Genomic DNA, 18,175 nt, shown 5'->3' with positions numbered 1-18,175 from the left:
TTCAGAGTTGTCACTCTTAGGTTACTGTGATAGAACTTCAGAATTGTAGTTGCCAGACCCTGAAAGAAAACTCTACATTTATTGTTATCTGGCAAATTGAAATTCATTACATCAAAGAGCTTAATTTAAAAACATTTGTTCAGTACAAATGAGTCTTTGATGGATAATCTTTTAAACACTCTCCTAGAGGTTGAGAGAAAATATAAATGTCTCCAAAGATGATCTTTTTTTACATCAATGTTATATAAATAAAACAAAACACAAAATAGTCATGTCTAATAATTTTCTTCATTTGCAAAAAGCACAGAAGTGGGAAAAAAACAACAAAAATGACTGTAGTTATCTTTGACACTCCATAGCAGTAAAGACATTGTGCATCTGCTGCCTTATGTAAATGGACTTTGGAATTTCAGCAATTTTACAGAATATAATCCAATTCAACTTGTTATTGTCTGTTTGGGCTTCGACCTGTTTGGGAGTTGTATTAAGTACAATTCATTTTTCACTTGACTAGTGAAATACATCCGTGGCTTTGGCTGTAATCCAGACTCCAGAAATCCACACCCTACACTTTGCTCTGGACTTGCAGATTTTTACTTGTGGTGGCTGTAGATAAGCAGTCAACCAGAGATGTTTATAAAAAGTGTTTATGTTCCTTAGTACACTTTAATGGTGGAGATGCTCCTAAGGCTGCAGAGGGACCTTCTGGAAACTTTCCACAATTAAACCTTTTAAATGTATCTGCAAATGTGGCTCGGGAGTCTGCTAAATTTTCTTGGTCTTGGTTGTTTTAATATCATCACTCAGCTTCCAGAAAAAGCTGGCTGGGCCTTTTACACCTTAGCTTGATGTTTTCAGTTCTATTGAACTGCCAATTCTAAAACACATTACCATCTGAGGAAACATCTGAGGTTTGAAGAGAATCTGCTATTTTACTTGTAGGTTACACCATTTGTTCAAGTTACTTAGAGGGTTGTCAAGGATATGTCACCTTTAGACTTCATAATCAGTCTATTAATGCATTGTAGGATTTGTGTTTCAGCCTTCTCATCCTATAACAAAAGGCAGCCAAATTAGCCGGTATGTATGGTGGAAGATTTAATTTTCAGTATTCCTGATCAAAGGAACCCCTGAAAATAATTGGATTCTTTGAATAAACAGTTGTGTAATTGCTTTGACACATGAGGTTTGAGAAGAAAGGTTTTTATTGTTTAAAACAAAGAAACTAAAAAGGATTTATTTGGTCTTACATCCCACTACCTGCTGTGAACAACAAAGCAGTGTTGCTCTTTAGAAGAAGAAAAAAAATGATGAGAAAAAGGCATCCTTTATTGAATAAGTAACTCCAGGATTCATACATTATGTCTGCAATTGCACACAAAGATCAGAGCAACAGCTGCACGGTCTGGGAGGAGCTGCTTTGCTCAAGGGCACATCAGTGGTGAATGTACTGAGCCATTTTCTCTCTCCCTTGCCACAAATCAGATCTGAGATCTCAGTCTTTAATCCTTAATACTGCTTCACTTTAACTTTGGCATGTTGTATTAAATAGAAAGTGCAGAAGAAACAAAGTAGTGGGGGGCGGGGGGGGGGGGGGGGAGAAGAAGCTGCTGCTACTGCTGTTTGAGGGCGACATGAGGAAAAATGAGAAATGACTTGCGCAGAGTGTTATGACTGGCTGGTTGGTTTCATAATCCAGTAAAAACCGCTGAGAGATGAAGACTGAACATCTGCTCCACACATCTGAATCATCGTTTCTCCAGTAAAAACACATAAATAAATAAATGTGATGACAAAAGTTCCTTTTATTGTTTGTACATTTCTCTGCCGCCACCAAAATTTGGAATATTGTCAGATCTGGGATAAGGCAGTAATCCTTAGATTTTTGGCTATAGTGTTTGTAAAAAGCAATCTCCAGCTATGCTGAATTGGATTTCCTTTTCTTGGTAACTAAAATCAAAGGCCAACTGCTTCCCATTACAATAATAATAATAATAATTAAAATTAAATAGTAAATAAATTTACCTGAGCCAGCATACATACAACTCATCAGTTCCACTGTACGTCATTGTTCTGACATTATCTACAGTTGTGTATTTTATTACATATATTTATTGCAGTACGTTGTTGCTTTAATCAGTTGTGTACTTTCTGTGGACTTAGAGGATAATGCCTCTAAAGCTTAATGTCACATCTGGTCACACTTGTCAGTTGTTTCCATAAGGGATGTTGTTTTCTTATTGGCTGCATGGCTGATCTTCTGAAATTGTGACATCTTCCCCAGGCAAGGTGTTACCGTCTTCGACCATGTTTTGCAACCCCCCTGCTGGTAAATGCTGTTAATAAACATGTTCTGTTTATGCACTTGGCTCCTTCAGGTTATTGGCACTTTAATTTAAAGTGTGCGTTACTAGAACAACATGGGGATGAGAGCGTCAGAGAGAGTCAATTAGTAACCTCTGTGAAAGTAATATGATCATTAATGCAGCGTTTAAAATTCAGATATATATTTTAAAATGCTATGGTGTCACTGTATTAAAATTCATTGACCTTGAGTAGAGGTGGAAATGTGTCATTTTCAGAGCAATATGTGTCTTTCATAAATATTCTCTCTATATAATATATTGGTGCAAACTGTTAAGCTTTTGTGCCGATTTACAGCAAAGTCTTTGGTGAAGTTGCCGTTGTAGTATTTGCTACTGACCATGTGACTCTGCAGGTTGGCATATTTCCTGGTCCTAATCCAGATTTTTTTGGAACTGTCCATTGTTTATGTAAATCCGTGTCCTACTCCTGAGTGTACTTGAGTGTTGCAAGTCCCTGAGTGTGAACACAGGGCAAGGTTTGTAGTCAGCACGTTGGAAGCCCAGCAGCAACATCATCAGTCTTCCATCAGCATCTGCCCAGGATGTGTTCAAGTGCAGGTCACTTGCACGGGTAGCAGTTAAAAGTCTGACATATAATCAATTCACTAAGGCAAGTAGTGGAAGTAAAAAGTGACCAGTAAGAAGTGGTAGTGGAATATGCACAGAGCCTTTGTTAGGGAAATAGTGGAATATGCACAGAGCCTTTGTTAAGGAAGTAGTGCTGATTTCTATTGTCAGTTTTAGTTTAGTTTGCTTGAGTGACAAATTCCAGTCATATGTTTCCATGGATTTTATATGAACTTAGCAGCTTCTTCTGCAATAGTGCCTGAATGCTGGGTAGTGGTAGCTTAGTTGGTGAAGGAAGCAGACTTGGGTCCGGAAGGTTTCAGGTTTGAGTCCAAGTTACCACTGAGGTGCTCTGAGCATGGCACCGTCCCCACACACTGCTCCCCTGCACTTAAAGCTGCCCACTGTTCACTTTGGTGATGGGTTAAAAGCAGAGGTCACATTTGGTTGTGTGCAGTGTCACAATGACAAGTAGTTCACTTTCCTTTCTATTCCTTTCCTACTGTTATTTGTAGCATATTCTAAATACAGAAAATATATATATATTTTTTATGATTAGGAAAGTTGAATTATCCCAATCATGGTTAATCGTGAATAATTGTGACCATGATTATTCATTCTCAGTCCTGATTAGAATCATAGCTATCCTGTGATGCATCAGATTGAAAATGTAAATCATTTGACAGCCCGTGGGATGATTCGTACTGTATGATCCTTGTAAGAATTGATATTTTCAACTTCGAAAATCTCAAAAATGTTGCCATCTTATAACCTTGCTCAATGTCATTGGTTTTTGCACATTTATTGCTCATATGCTAAAAAAAACACTTAATGGTCAACAAAGTGAAACTGCTGCTTGTGTTCTGAAATATGCAATTAAAATCTGAATTATCAGAGATAACAATATCATCATGATATGCAACAAGATCTTGTCTGAAGAAAAAAAGCAAAACAAAGCGTGAACACTTCGTCTGTCAGAGGCTCTCATGATGATTCATTGTCACCGACATTAGCGACAGGAAAAGCAGAGGGATGGAAATCTATTCAAATGTGGTGAGGCTCAATTTTCCCTTTCATGGGAGAACTGTGGATAATATGTTGGACCCAGACCAGTAGGGGGTAAAATAGCTTCATCAGTCTTCTCAAGTCAAAGTGAGGTGGAGGGAAACAAGTGAAACACTGATGCATAACACTGACATTTTTTAATAGAATTCATTTATAACAAATGGAACTTGTCAGCAAATAACTGATTTTCATACACTTCTTTCTCCACCAATGTAACCTAAGTAAGAAAATAAAAAGCACTCCTTTCATTCGGGAAAAAAAGAAACATTTTACGCTTACAGCTAATCAGAGGTAATTGTATGATCTTTTTAACAAGCCATGTTTTTTGTTTTTTGTTTTTTATTTTTTTTTACAATTTCATTATTTCATTTTTCAGTCTATGCATCCAGACGAGAGATAGATAGAGAGAGCAGAGAACACAACGTTTATTTTTGTTAATGACACTCCAAGCTTGAATGGCAAAGCCACAAGAACAGATGGTTGTGGGACAGAATTATTCTGAAAATCATCTGTTGGAGTTACCAATGGCATCAGAATGGATGCTCTTTTTTTCCCGCCACAAACCCCCCTTTTTTTTTTTTGTCATTTTCCAGAGTTGATACCTTTTTTGTGTTATTTACATACACACAAAGTGAACGTTAAGGAGATCCTTTTTTATAGATGGGTTCAAGTAATATATTATTGGGTTTAGAATCAATAGGGCGGTGCATAGTACAAAGATAGAGAAAGTGCAAATCTTCCTACCAGGCCAGCTCTGGCCCTTCTGCAATGTTTCACCATGCATACAAAAAATATATGATAAATTCAAAATAAGGGAGAAGAAAATATGATGAAATGGAGAAAATAAACATGATCTTGTACATGACATTTGAACAATTCAACATAATTGGTTAAATAATTGTACCTTTTTTTGTTGAAAGACATTTATATTTTTTTGGATAAAAAAATAACCAGTGAAGAAGTAAAACACAAATAAAAACATAATAGCTGCTTGACTTAAGAAGGGAAAGAAAGCACCTGGAATGCACATCCACAAAGCCATCATAGAGGTTACGGAGAAGTAAGAAATGCTGCTCAACAAACTGACTGAACAAAACCAAACACATCCATTACTTTTGATCCTCGGCACACTGGATTGTCAGGAAAATGTTGCCAATTTTATGTCAATTTATCATACATAATTCTAAGCTCTTTTCTTACCAAATCATGTTTTATGATCTACAGTGAATAAACACAATGTGTTAAAACGATGTCACCTTTGGTCTCAATATAGACCTGTCTTCATTGTGTCCAGATTTGAGACCGGTATTGTTCTCTGCTCAGTTTTGAAGAGTGTTAAGTATTATTTATTTGTAGCTTTTGTGCATTTCAAACAGTTTTGTGTGGAGGTCAGTGACGATACAGGCTCTTACTTTATCTCCATCAGCCACAATAAGGCCACTGAAAATGAAAACTATGAGCTCGGAAATGTTCTTATTTGCATATATAATTTTGTTTGTGTGACAGATGGATACCACAGGTAAATAAACTCTACAATTACATTGTTTAAACTAATGCCTAGATTAGTCATAGGATAGGTTAATAGGTTTAAATGAAACTGTATAAAAAACAGGCATAAATATAAGGCACTCTAAATGCAAAATGAAACAAACCAAAGAAGTCATCACCTCTGTATGCTTTAGGCAAGACAGCGAGAGTACTCTGCCCCATCGGGCTACACGCGGTGCATTTGGCTGCTGTGACATCTCTGCCTCTAACTATGAGAGTTGAAAAAAAATCTGCACCAGTGATGCTTTGACTGGCACCTGACATTCGCACTCCCATATTTCACTGACAGGGGAAACTGGGATGCTGTTAGTGAACAAGACCACATAGAAACCCTATCAAAAAAATCTTAAGAAAACAAATACATATTTATTGCACAAGAAAAGATGCACTGAATCAGAATACAACGGTTGTCCTACTGATGTGCATTCCAGTGAAAAATCTCTTCATTTCCCCCATTGTATACAACTCTAAAATTTTACTGAAACTTTCAGAAACACACCATAATCCCTTACTCTTTCTGACTTATAAATTAGCTTTTTTGTGGATATATTTAAGAACATATTCATAGTTTAATATATATTTCATATATTTGACCTGTATTTAAATATATATATATATATATATATTAATATACCTGTTTGTTTCCCTCTTCCAATCAGTCAGACATGGAAGAACTAAGATAATCCATAGCAGCAACTTCATACTTTGCTCATCCCTGTTGATTCCACAAAGCCCCAGTTTAATTTATGGGAGAATTTAAGTTACCATGTACTGTGTGTGATTATGGACAGAAATAAACAACAGCAAAAAAATCAGTACCAAAAAGTGACTTTGGAATAAAGTTACCTTTTGGTAGATTAAATTATTTCCTGTGCACTAAGTGTAACGTAATGAGGGGTGGGATTGGACTTGCTGTGGGGGAAAGAATAATAAATTTATTTTTAAAAAATAAAAAAAGCAAAAAGATTATCTGCAAAAATGCACACATGTCAGAACAGTTCTACAGCTTAAAAAAGAAACAGAACATTTACGTAAATACATGTTACCGCCTATTTCCAAGCGATAAATCTGTGTAAAAAAGGAAATCACACATCTCAAAAAAAGCACATCAGCTGTATCATAAAGTACTAAAAAACTAAATCAATAATTTTCATTTATTTATTTATTTCATAGATCATGAGAACTTTCCCCTCTCCCCGAATTTAGACGATGAACATTGTGACAGAAAAATGAGTATTTATTTATTATTACTTTAGGTCCTGTCCTGCTCTTGTGAGACAAGCGTTGTCATCTTTTTCCATGGGTTTTTCTGTGTGAACTTGATTGTGAAACTGATTTTTATGTTTTTCAATTTTTTCTTTACAATGTGCATCAGGTCCTTGCCGGCGTAAATCTTTGTGCATCATTTGCTCTCGTAATGGTTCATAATCAGTTATGCATTTTCTGACAATGTCATTGTTGTTCATTTTTTTAGTTATGAGTGTCCGTCCCCCAAAAATGAATCCTCAAAGCAAAATAAAAAGTAAATTCCATACGCTGCTTCATCAGTCAGGATTCCCTCACCTCGCTCTCTGAGGTGAGGTTTTTGTAGGTCCGGTGAAATACTTGGTCCTTCTTCCTATTTATTTTTTTATTTATTTTTTGACAAGTCATGTTGCACATCCAACACGTAATGAGTTAAGAGTTCTTTCTCTTTTAGGAATTTATGGCTCAGAGGAGAGGCTCGCTAGGTTTGCTTTTCCAAAGTGCCCTCTGCTTTTTTTTTTCTCCCATTACTGGTGCTTTTACGTTGCATAGTGATCAAAGCTTCCCAGGTACTCCAGGCCGGCTCTGTAGCAGAACTGGTATTGATCCTGGAAACACAGAGTTTCATCATTAGAATCCCTTGTGATTAAATCGTAGCTGTTTCAATTCGGAGATTTTAAGCATTTCTGAATTTAGTAGGTGAATAAGAACGCAGTGAATTGTAATGGAATGATAAGATAAAACTGCTGTGAAGGCAAAAAGAACTCTGAGCTGCTAAATTATTCATAGTCTCTAACAGAGACTTGCTTTGGTTAATCTTTTCAGGCTCAAGGGAATAGCTGGAAACGTACCAGGTTTTTCAGGCAACTAGAGAATAAAATTAAATGAGTACTACTGCAAGTAGTACTCCCTGAAATGTACACTGCCTCAGTAAAGGGTTAAAATGCACATGCTGAAATAATAAAGGAAAGGAAACGGATGTCTCACCTCTGTCTGCACCATAGCTGGTCTCTGTGTCCGCAACATTTTCACTGTCTGAAAAATGTCTACAACGCCCTCGTATCTCATTCGTTCCAACACAATGCTGAGAGTGATGAAAACTCCAGTCCGACCAACACCCGCGCTGTGTCACAGACATCCACAAATGCAACAAGGTCAGTGTTAGGCCAGGAAAATAAGATGCATTTCCCCAAAATAGCTGTTGTCCTGAAAACACATTACCAATCCTGTGGTTTTCAAGCAGTTTTGGGTACTCACCTACAGTGGACTGTGATAGGCCCATCTTGACCAAACTGCTCTTTTGTTTTATGAACTTGGCCAATAAAATCGATGAATCCCTCTCCTGATTTTGGCACTCCTTGTTCAGGCCAGTCAGTGAACTGAAACTGCCTTACTGTTCGTGACTGTCCGTCCTGGGAAAGAAAAAAAATAATTGTACAACCATCTAAAGCATAATGTTTCATTATTTTTTCCCCCTGCATTCCAGCATTTTAAAATAATAATGGAAACTCCAATCCCAGGTTATGTTATAGATGCCTGTCATTTTACCTGAATACTTTATGCAGGAACACTAAATATGTCTATCCTTTGATGTGCTACCCTTGACTGGGTGCTTGCAGCATCGACTTTGTAGGGTGTGCACTAGTTAAGTGATATTGTATCCCATGATAAGGAAAGCAATCCCATTGACGAGGCAGTGTAACACGCACTACAAAGAGAGCCCATTTATCTTTGTAAGCCTTTGATGGAATTAAAAACGGTAGCAGCTGAACTGCTTCTGGCTTCCCTATTTAAAAAAAGAAGAAATCTGTTGTGTTTAAAATATGAATGCTAATGTTACACTTACAATGAGCTTTGGTATAAATTAAAATTTGAAAGGCTACAGATTCAGATCTACTGCTTTGGTAATGATACTGAGCTTGACTATTCAGTGAAACAGGTTCATGTTTATGTGAAATTCAACACTTAATGTTGTTTTTTATATACACAAATGTAATGAAAAGCATGTTGAATGCAAATATAAGTATTTTTGTTACCCTTGCATCAGTCACTTTGAATTCTCTCAGTATATACTGGGGCATGTTGTACTCAGCCATGGGGTCCACCACAAAGTACTGGTATCTGGCCGACCTCTCTGCTGGCCAGTACTGGTGACATTTTTCCTGGATAAATTGAAAAATGGAAAAACCACAATGAGCCACAACACTTGCTTCCTGCACTACATTTGTGGAGTTCATTTCAAGAAATTTGTCTTTGAATTTTCGTTGCTGTTGTGCTTCTCGCAGACGGAGGAGTTGAATGAGGGACAGAAATTGATCAAACTAGGAGTGCATACCCTGCCCATTTCTCTTAGTTTAGTGAGCATCACCACGATGGTAGAGTTGTGCTCCCAGAGCATTCTCCAGAAGTCTTCTGTGGTCTCTGCCAGTGGTCCTTGTGTGGCAATGTAGGCTTTTTGTTGCCTGCAGATGTACATTAATACACACACGGTCAGACACCTGCTTGAAAATCAAATCCAGTGTTTGCTGTGAAGTGTGTAAACTTGCCATTATTTCCTACATATGACAACATGTGGACTGACCTGTACCCATCAATAAAGCTGGCATTGATGTAGTCCGAGCCGTCTACACCTCTGATGGGCTGAAGATACACTCGTGTTGACTCATATGGCATTATGTTGACAAGGCGGTTCTTGAACTTGTTGCACGGGAGGTTGGCACTGATGAAACGTGAAGTGTGGGCTTTAGTGTTTGCTAAACGCTAAAGATGAGAAGAAGAAAACAATAAATTAATTAACATTACATAATACACCCACTCAAAAAATTCTAGAACATATAATATTTCAAAGGACGTCTAATTTAATGAACAAAGGTTTTCAGGACACTTCTCTCGGGTGTCACACATTGGACAAGTTGTGCCATATTATCTTTTTGTTTTTTGTTTTGGGTTGTTGTGTTTATTTGAATCAAATTGAAATGTTCCCCAACGTTTAAAAGAAAGTTAGTTTCAGTCCATAGACGAGGCAGTTGTGGCCCATTGCTAAAGCACCCAGAATTCGACCAAGAGGGAATTCCTTTAGCCCAATGTGATATTGTACACTAAATAGTTAAAAAAAAAAACAGAAACATTTATTTTGTATCCCGCCTTGACTGAAACATATATTAATATTTGATATTTTAAGTTCATTTTCATGTGTATTTTAACCTCTATAATTATCTCTGTGTAAAACTGCCATCCATTACACAACCTTGTGCATGACAAGAGGGACAATGCCATTCATGCAGCAATACCACACTAAACTCAACATGCTGAATGCACTTGGCCAAGTGTCTCATTATAAATGCACAGTACAGTGTACAAGTCCCCCTGGAAACTGTTTCTGTGGTGGGGAAAACCTGTGTTTGATGTTTTTCATGTAAACTGAGACTCCTTTTACCCAAAAAAAATGCAGCAGAAGGGAAAACAGAGAGAGGGAATTTATTCTATGTTGTGTTTCACAAATGAGTCAACTGAACGGAATAAAGAGGAAACCACAGGCCCCATGCTGTCTAGTGTGCACTAATGGGAAGTGGAAAAGAGTTTAGGAGCCGTACAGAGAGTGGGCCTCCTGTCACATGGGGTCTTAAGGCACAGGGTGCCAGTCTGTTGGTTTCTGTTGTAACTTATGGGGAAGTTGGCAGGCAAAAACTCCTGTATGAGTTGGAGAAAGTTTCTCATACCTTGAATTCAAGTTCCATGCCAGTGACATTCTCTCCACCCTCTATCTGCGTCAGCTTCTGGATGTACGCGTACAAGTTTCTGGCGGGCACTTCGGTGGTGCCGCAGTTGACGGCCTCCTGGAGAGCATCGTGGATAAAGACATACTGGTCCTCTGTCTGCACCATGTAGTTGCGCTGGGCACGCATGAGCGTCACATGCCCATAGATGTCCACGGTCTTCTCGTGTTTGATACGTTCCAGCATGGCATCAATGACGATAAAGCAGCCTGTGCGTCCAACCCCAGCACTGTAATCAAAACAACAGCAGGAAGTAAGATTATTATTGGAGCTGCATCATAAGGCAACCAAAACCAGTATCAGTATGGGGTACAATCATTCATATAAATACACGCACTCATTCTTGAAAAACACTGATCTCTGATCTGGCAACTTTATATTAGATATCAGCTTTTCACCACAAGCAGCTGTGTTCAGTGATTTATGTTTCCTCCTGGAGTTCAGTGTGTTATTCCCCTAGTAGTAGATATTATTGAAGTAGGTCAACGTCTTTATGTTTTTATTTTTTTCAATGTTTCGTTAGTTGAATTCTCTCGACTTTGAAGACTTTGTTTTTTGGTGCACACACCGCACGTAGCCCTGTAACCCTATTACTAAAAATAATATACAGTACAAAACCGTCCTTCCATGCCATTAAGTTCTCATTGTATATTTAATGAATGCAATGCCATTAGCTCTTTGTGTCAGGAAGTACACAATAAAAAATATTTATTATACTTGTGGCAGTTTGTAAAAATGGTATTAGACTAACTCTCTTATTATTATATTGTGCATTAAAAATGATGTACTGTAAAAAATCTTTTTCTAAACTTTTCTAAGAGGAACAGGAGTTATGAGAACTTTAATTAATGTAAGTGATGCAGAAAGGTAGACTCTCTGCCAAGTTTGCCACTGTAGGATGTACCATTTGGCTTGAGCTATAATTAAATCTGAAGTGGCACTGTATGGAGAAGAGGGCTTGGCAGTCACAGCCTTCAGTGAGCTCACTGCTGGCATTACAATGGAGTTGTTCCCGTCTGGACCCCACCTGCGCTCTCCAAGCCATTAGGGCTAATCACTTACGTAACAGCCACGTTTAACCTTTATCTTTCGGCTCTGGAAAGTGCCACTACAACGAATGTAGATGCAGTCACAGTTTTGAGGGTATGATTTTTCCGAGGGTTTTGTTAATGTGTTGGGCAACTTCTGAGAAGTGCAGCTGACTTCAATTAATGCCATTATATTAGCAGAGTGTGCCTAAATGGCGTCAAAGCTCCAGGAGAGGCACTGAAAGGCACGTCTCTTCATTAACATTCAGACTGGAAGGTTTTTACATTAGCTTAGAAAATGCAATGAAAAGCACTCAGACATTTTTTGCCTCTTTCTTTGAGTAAGATCTGGAAGTACTACATACAGTACATGTAAGTTTGAAATGATCACCCTTGCACATTAAGTGCTTGGACATCATCAGCGTGGATACTTTCTGTCAGACGTTAGTTTACCCAAGGCTAACACGTGTATCAGTAGTGCATCCTGGCTTTTTATACTGCTTTTTGCAAAGTATGGCAATGACAAGAATATCCTCTTGCACATGGTACTCCAAAGTAAATAGGTTATTCAATCCATTAAGCTGACATGCCTGTGAGAAGTGAGCTATGCCTCCTGTGCTTCTTCCTTCTGATGAAGCATTTGTTTTTTCATTTGCACAAAGAAACACCGAAAAGACGGAGGAAGAGGGAGTAAAGTTGTTCCCTCGGGACCAAGTCTGCTTAATGTGTGATGCTGCACAGGAATTGTGCCGCAAATGCAATAAAGACACGTATGGGAGCCATTGGCTCTAACAAATGATTTGATGACCACTTTGAAGATGTCTGACATTTGCTGAATGAAACTGAAGCCTTTTGGGGTTTTTTTGGGTGGGAACAACTCTTTGCAGCTTTAGGTTCCATTACAAAAATGTGCACAAGGCTGAAAGAAAAAATCGGACTGGAAAGAAATGTGAAATTGTCCCAAGGATATTTGAGGAATGAATTACTTCCAGGTCTGAGAACTGCTCAACCCTTGGGCAGAGAATGCAGAAGGTAGAAAAGATTTCTCCTTTTTTTCTCCAGCTGCTTTCAATTTGAAGACATGTTATTGTACAAACCTGGATGTGGGAGAGTGATGACCTACGAGAGAGTAAGTGACAGGGTGACAGCACTGAGCTGGAAAGACCAAGACAAAGGAAAATGAGAAAGAGGAGAGTTGTTAAGAGAAAAAAAGGCAGAATGAACCATGGCAGGTTATTCCAAAGTTTAAGTTTCTGCTTTTTCTGCTGGAACAGGGACATTCACCACATTTTTTCTGTAATGCAAGACCAGAAAAAGCTGGAAAAGTGAAATATTCCTTTATGCACAAGTGACGGTTTGTGTGGTGGAGCAGAAAGCCATTGGTGCATTTGGCAGTTGAAGGGGAGCTGCTGGACTGACTGCACTAATGACCTGACACTGCTTTTTCAGCCGACCAGGACCAGCTGCTCTGGACATCCACACACATTAAGTTTCAGACTGATATGCTTTCCAGGAGTTTAGGGAATAGGGGTTTGTGAATGAGTCCAGAGTAAAATACAGCTGCAACCAGTCCCAGGAAGATAAAGCCTGTTGAGAACTGAAAGTAATTCTGTGTGTATTGTTACCAAATATCCTTGTACCAGCCGAACCCATCACTATCCATTCTGCTTACTGAGCTCACATCTGCAAAACCCAATACTCACTCAGAGACAAACGATATTGGCTGTGATTGATTATGGAATCAAGAAAATAGTTAACTGCAGGTATTTTATAAAGGCTAAAAGACAAGTGTCTACGACTTTCCTTTTAACAGAACCTTCAGGGATGGAACAGCATATTGGCTCAGGCAAACATTTCCACATGGACACTGTGTGGTGTCCATACAGGAGCCACAAAGATGTTGCCTATTGTACCACAGATGTTTAATACGATAAAATTGGTCAACTCCTTCAATCCCGCCTGTCATCTACTGCTTATTTACATTGGCATTTCTATTTCATGCCGACTGTAGAACTGTTTGCACAGTAATGCGTGGTAAATTGCAGTAAAGGCGATGCCAGAGAAAATGTGAGATTATTTCTTCTCTGAATATGCAGCTTGTCTTAATTTCAATTGGGAAATACCCCAAAGTTAAATCACACAAGTGTGTTTTGTATTATGTCTTTCAGCACTCTGTTATAGCTACATTCTGTCACATCCATAGTTGAACTATCCAATATCAATTTGTGTAAAGAAAAAGTCCTTGTCTAATTCCTGCTACTGTAAACCCCCTCTACTATGATCCCAGTTCACAGTTGACGCACCCATTTTGGGAGGCACTGTCCTGCCTTTGGAGGGTGGGGGGGGGGGGTTGTTTTTTAAAAAATTTGCACCAGTTAGTTCTGTCCCATCACAAACGAAACACAAAACCTGTTTTTCCCATACTGTTTAAAGTGGACTCTGGAAAATAGTCATCTGCGCTGGAGATGATTCAGCTCTGTTTTTTCATCTGCATCATCAAAATGTGTGGGTTAGAAAGTTTGAAAAACACTGTTGATGTTTGAAACACGAGCTACTCAGGAAAATGTTCTTGTTTTACACAAGTTTTGTGAAGTAAGACTAAATTTATATGTTAAGAGAATCTAATTAATCTAATCAGATTTATTTACTGTAACTTTAATAATTAATGACATATGACTAAACACGGTTAACCATTGCTTGCTTACTTTATTTTTTTTTTGCATCCAGCAGTCCAAGTTCTAGTGCCAATTTTTCACAGAAATGTAATTATATACAGTATATATAAGAGGAATCCAGCATTAGTTATATTGGATTTTGCCCTATACTGTATGTGCAGAGAAAGCTTAGGCAAAATAAAATCTTGTTGATTTCTGCAGTAAAAAGAAAATCCTCTGTGCTTATCACTTATAGTCAATGCTGTTTTAAAAGTAAAATTCAAAGATGGCTCTATTTTAAACTGGAACCAAATAAGAAGAGAAGAGCTGGGATTTGGAGCCTGAAAAACTGTGTATCTGATAGCGAGCCAGAGGAATTAAAACCTCCCATCTGCAGAGTGACATTAATTCCTGCATTCTGCTTCATTATAAAAGTAAGGATTTTCAATTGGAAGCCATTCGGCAGCTAGCTCTAATTAACTTCAGCATGTGGTAATTCTAATTCTGCAGTAATCTCCTTTCCCTTTTTGTCACTTTTGTAACACAAGTTTGTATCTGTTACACTCGCTATCACTGTTTTATCGCTGTTTCACCAAGTTGCCTTCCCCACACAGAGTCTCTGAAGTATTTCTGAGAGGAGTGGAGCCAAATGTCTATCTTACATCTTTTGTGCCTCTCAGTTGGGAGTCTGCTTGCTTATGTAGCTGGGGGAAGTGAACTTGGCATGAAAGAGAAAGTTATTTGTTTCTGATGTCGTAACTCATGGGGTAAATCTTAAACATGTGAATATCTGACGCTGAGACATGGTGGTGAAGAAAGAAACAAGACAGGTTTGCATGAAGGGAGATGCTGAGCCTCTCCCGATCCTTGTGTGGAAATGCTGAAAAAGCAGTGTTGCTTTTTGTTATGGTGATATGTTTGAGACATTCCTTTGATACTGTATATTAGTTTAACTATTATTTACTAGTAGGCATCATAGATAGCATAGAAAAACTGGACGTCTACTGAATTTCATTTAGAATGCAGTTTTCAGTGTTTTTTTAGGATGGTCTAAGAGTTGCCTTATTCTTGTGCTTTTAAACAACATTTGAATGGTTCATTTGAAAGCATTTCTTTAATGGATAAAATGAGTCGTATCCTTGACCAGTATAGGCAAACTCCAACTCATTTCATACACAGAAATAGAGAGAGAACAAATAGAATAAACTCCAACATATAAGACAAGGAAACATTTATGGAAATCGTGAAAGGGACGTGGAGGTGGTTGGTGTAAAAGTACAGGAGGCAAGGGATAGGGTGAGATAGATGCAGATGATCTGCTGTGGTGACCCCTAAAGGCAACAGCCGAAAAAAGAAGAATTCATAACATTAAATTATCCCCAGGTCATATAAATATTTAAGTTTTTTTTTCAGTAGTCTTTGAAAACTAAGACACACTTTATACAAACTATTAAATGTGTAAACAGCAGAAAAGAATTACTATTTAATTCAAGTACTCAGAACCTTTTAAATAAATAGTGTCTACCTCTAATACAGTCACACTTTAAGACTGTACACAACAGGGAGTTTAATAACTGTAAGTAATTGGGGGCGTTAAAGAGATGAAGGTGAGCACTGTGGTCCTGTGTTTGGTCTCATCTTCCTGTGACTGAACTTCCTTCATGTTGAATAATTGTCATACATGAAAAAGACCCTATCGTTGTCTCGCACAATCTTTGCCATTTGTGTTCAGATGACTCAGACACGAAGCTCTTTTCCATGTATTCATATATTCATTACAGCAAATGGAGGGAAAAATCAATTTCATGCTTCAGGATATTTTCTTAATCCATGATGTTTCTTACCTGCAGTGAACCACCATGGGCCCTGCGTCTGGAGGATTGCAAGCTTTCACCCGTCTCAGGAAGGCCAGAAATGGAGTGGGGTGCTCTGGTACCCCATGATCTGGCCAGGCTGTAAACTGGAACTGCCTCACCTCCCTCTTCTCACTGGAGCCATTCTGAACATGGACATGGAGAAAGGTTAGTGACATCCTGGCAGTTTTTAAGTTGCTAAAGGTTCTAATGTAGAAAAATATCTTCTTCGAATGGGCCTTACTTTAAAAAGTGCAAACGTCCTGACACAGTATGTGGCTAGTTCCACCGTGTCTAGCAGTGTCACTTGGATGAGACCGTAGGTTTCGGTCCCTCTGGTGGGCCAGTACTGGTCACATTTCACCTGTTTTTGACAGAAGTGAAACAATTAGCAATGATGGATACTGTAGTTTTTATCCCTTGTCATAAAAAAACACATTGATCTGGATGTGTTTCTAATATAGTCACAGATACTGTAGATACTGCCCAAGTACATAATTGCTTTGCCAATTATGGATCACAGATGCCATTGATTTACACTTACTTTAACTCCATAATCAATGTAAATAGTATATATAAATAGAGCTGAAATTCTTTTAACTGTCTTGAAAAAAATCTTCTATAATTACAAATATAATCACAATATTATCTTCTCACTGCCTGTAAACCAAGTACGCCTTGTTATTGTACAGTGAAAAGATCTATAAACACTTTAACACACTTTTCCATTACAATCTTACTGCGTAGCTGATAATTGAGGCCTCTGTTGGTGTAAGGAGGGGAAAATTACTCTTTGTTCCTTACATTTTTCTTTTGGTAAGCTCAGATATTGCAGTATGCTCATTAACAAGTCCTGCATTCTGATTTTGCAAGAATTTGATGATTAAAACAAGGGTGTGACGAAATCAATTTCCCCTCAACTTGACTTTTTAAATGTCTTTGTGAAGTGTTTCAGATGTAGTGGAATAAGCCCTAATGTTTACTTCCAAATACCATGACTTCAAATATGGAGGATACAAAAGAAGCAAAAAGCATCTCTGTTTCCTAGAATAATGATGAATAAGAGAGGTTTGGAGTACAGGAAGACCTAACAGTAGAGCCAAGAAACACTCTGATAACAAAGAATCCATGCAGAGTAACTGTCAGCTGACAACATGAAGCCAATTTAATTGAAGCACATTTTATAGCAGCAAAAGAAGCTTATATGCTTTGCATATTGTAAGAAAAGCAGAAGAAATGGCAGTTCTAAGGATTGAATCAGCAGGCCTGTTAACATTCTGCCAGGTCTGGTTTTTGAAGCCTGTGCTGGCTGTTTGGTTCAAAGACACATAGGACAGGCCAGTGAGAAGATGGAGAGAGTGTGTCTAAAAAAAAATTTAAGTCTTGAAAAATGTAGAGGGAAAGGAGCAGAGTAGAAGTCGTGGTTTATATTTAGAGGATATTTATATATATCCAATATTTTTTCAAAATAAATCAATTTTAGTTTTTATTGAAAATGACATTTTATTTTAATACTGTATAATCCCTAATTCATGGCTAAAGTAGAGTTGACTGTTTATATTTTGCAGTTATCTCTTACCCTTGACCTCTCCTCCAGTTTGGTCATCATGACAATGATGGCGCTCCTCTGTTCCCAGATCATCCGCCAGAATTCACCAAATGTCTCTGGCAGAGATCCCTGTGTGGCGATGTAGGCATTCTGCTTCCTGTACCCATCAATGTAGTTGGCGTTGATATAGTCACTCCCAGGGATACCTGTAAAGAAATCAAAATGCTACTTCAGTTGTTCTGTTTTCAACTTCATCATTCCATTGTGTTGTGGATTGCTGGAAGTCAGCTACTTGGGGGGAACACTCAGTTTTCTCCCAGTGTTGGTTCCAGAAGGGCTTCCAGCATAAAAAAAATTACAAAAACATGTCATGTGGATCACAAACATGACCTCCACATGAGATCAGTCGTGGCTTGTTCTAACACTGATGCGGTTCACCACCGAAGACCATTGAGAAAGGGAAGACTTGGTGTGTTATGAGGGAGAGAAAGATCGGAAAAAGCAGGAGTGTATGGCTTTGAATG

At 38.1% G+C, this 18,175-nt stretch overlaps 1 protein-coding gene across 1 annotated transcript in view; it reads right to left on the bottom strand.

The window, feature by feature from the left end:
- Nucleotides 1-4,120: 4,120 nt before the first annotated feature.
- The window catches only part of LOC112486248 (receptor-type tyrosine-protein phosphatase delta-like), a 35,458-nt gene continuing 21,403 nt past the window's right edge, over nt 4,121-18,175 (bottom strand). The window contains exons 19-28 of the mRNA XM_025062074.1: nt 17,682-17,857; nt 16,347-16,466; nt 16,094-16,248; nt 10,511-10,796; nt 9,373-9,551; nt 9,127-9,253; nt 8,828-8,953; nt 8,049-8,203; nt 7,779-7,914; nt 4,121-7,399 (exon numbers count right to left, since the gene is read on the bottom strand). Coding sequence (XP_024917842.1) covers nt 7,331-7,399; nt 7,779-7,914; nt 8,049-8,203; nt 8,828-8,953; nt 9,127-9,253; nt 9,373-9,551; nt 10,511-10,796; nt 16,094-16,248; nt 16,347-16,466; nt 17,682-17,857 — 1,529 coding nt within the window. The 3' untranslated portion in view covers nt 4,121-7,330. The remainder of the gene's footprint in view (nt 7,400-7,778; nt 7,915-8,048; nt 8,204-8,827; nt 8,954-9,126; nt 9,254-9,372; nt 9,552-10,510; nt 10,797-16,093; nt 16,249-16,346; nt 16,467-17,681; nt 17,858-18,175) is intronic.

Source organism: Cynoglossus semilaevis, chromosome 1, assembly GCF_000523025.1.
Source record: "Cynoglossus semilaevis isolate Cse_v1.0 chromosome 1, Cse_v1.0, whole genome shotgun sequence".
Taxonomy (NCBI): domain Eukaryota; kingdom Metazoa; phylum Chordata; class Actinopteri; order Pleuronectiformes; family Cynoglossidae; genus Cynoglossus; species Cynoglossus semilaevis.
The sequence above is the reverse complement of the archived record's forward strand: the minus strand, read 5'-3'. Positions and strand labels throughout refer to the sequence as shown.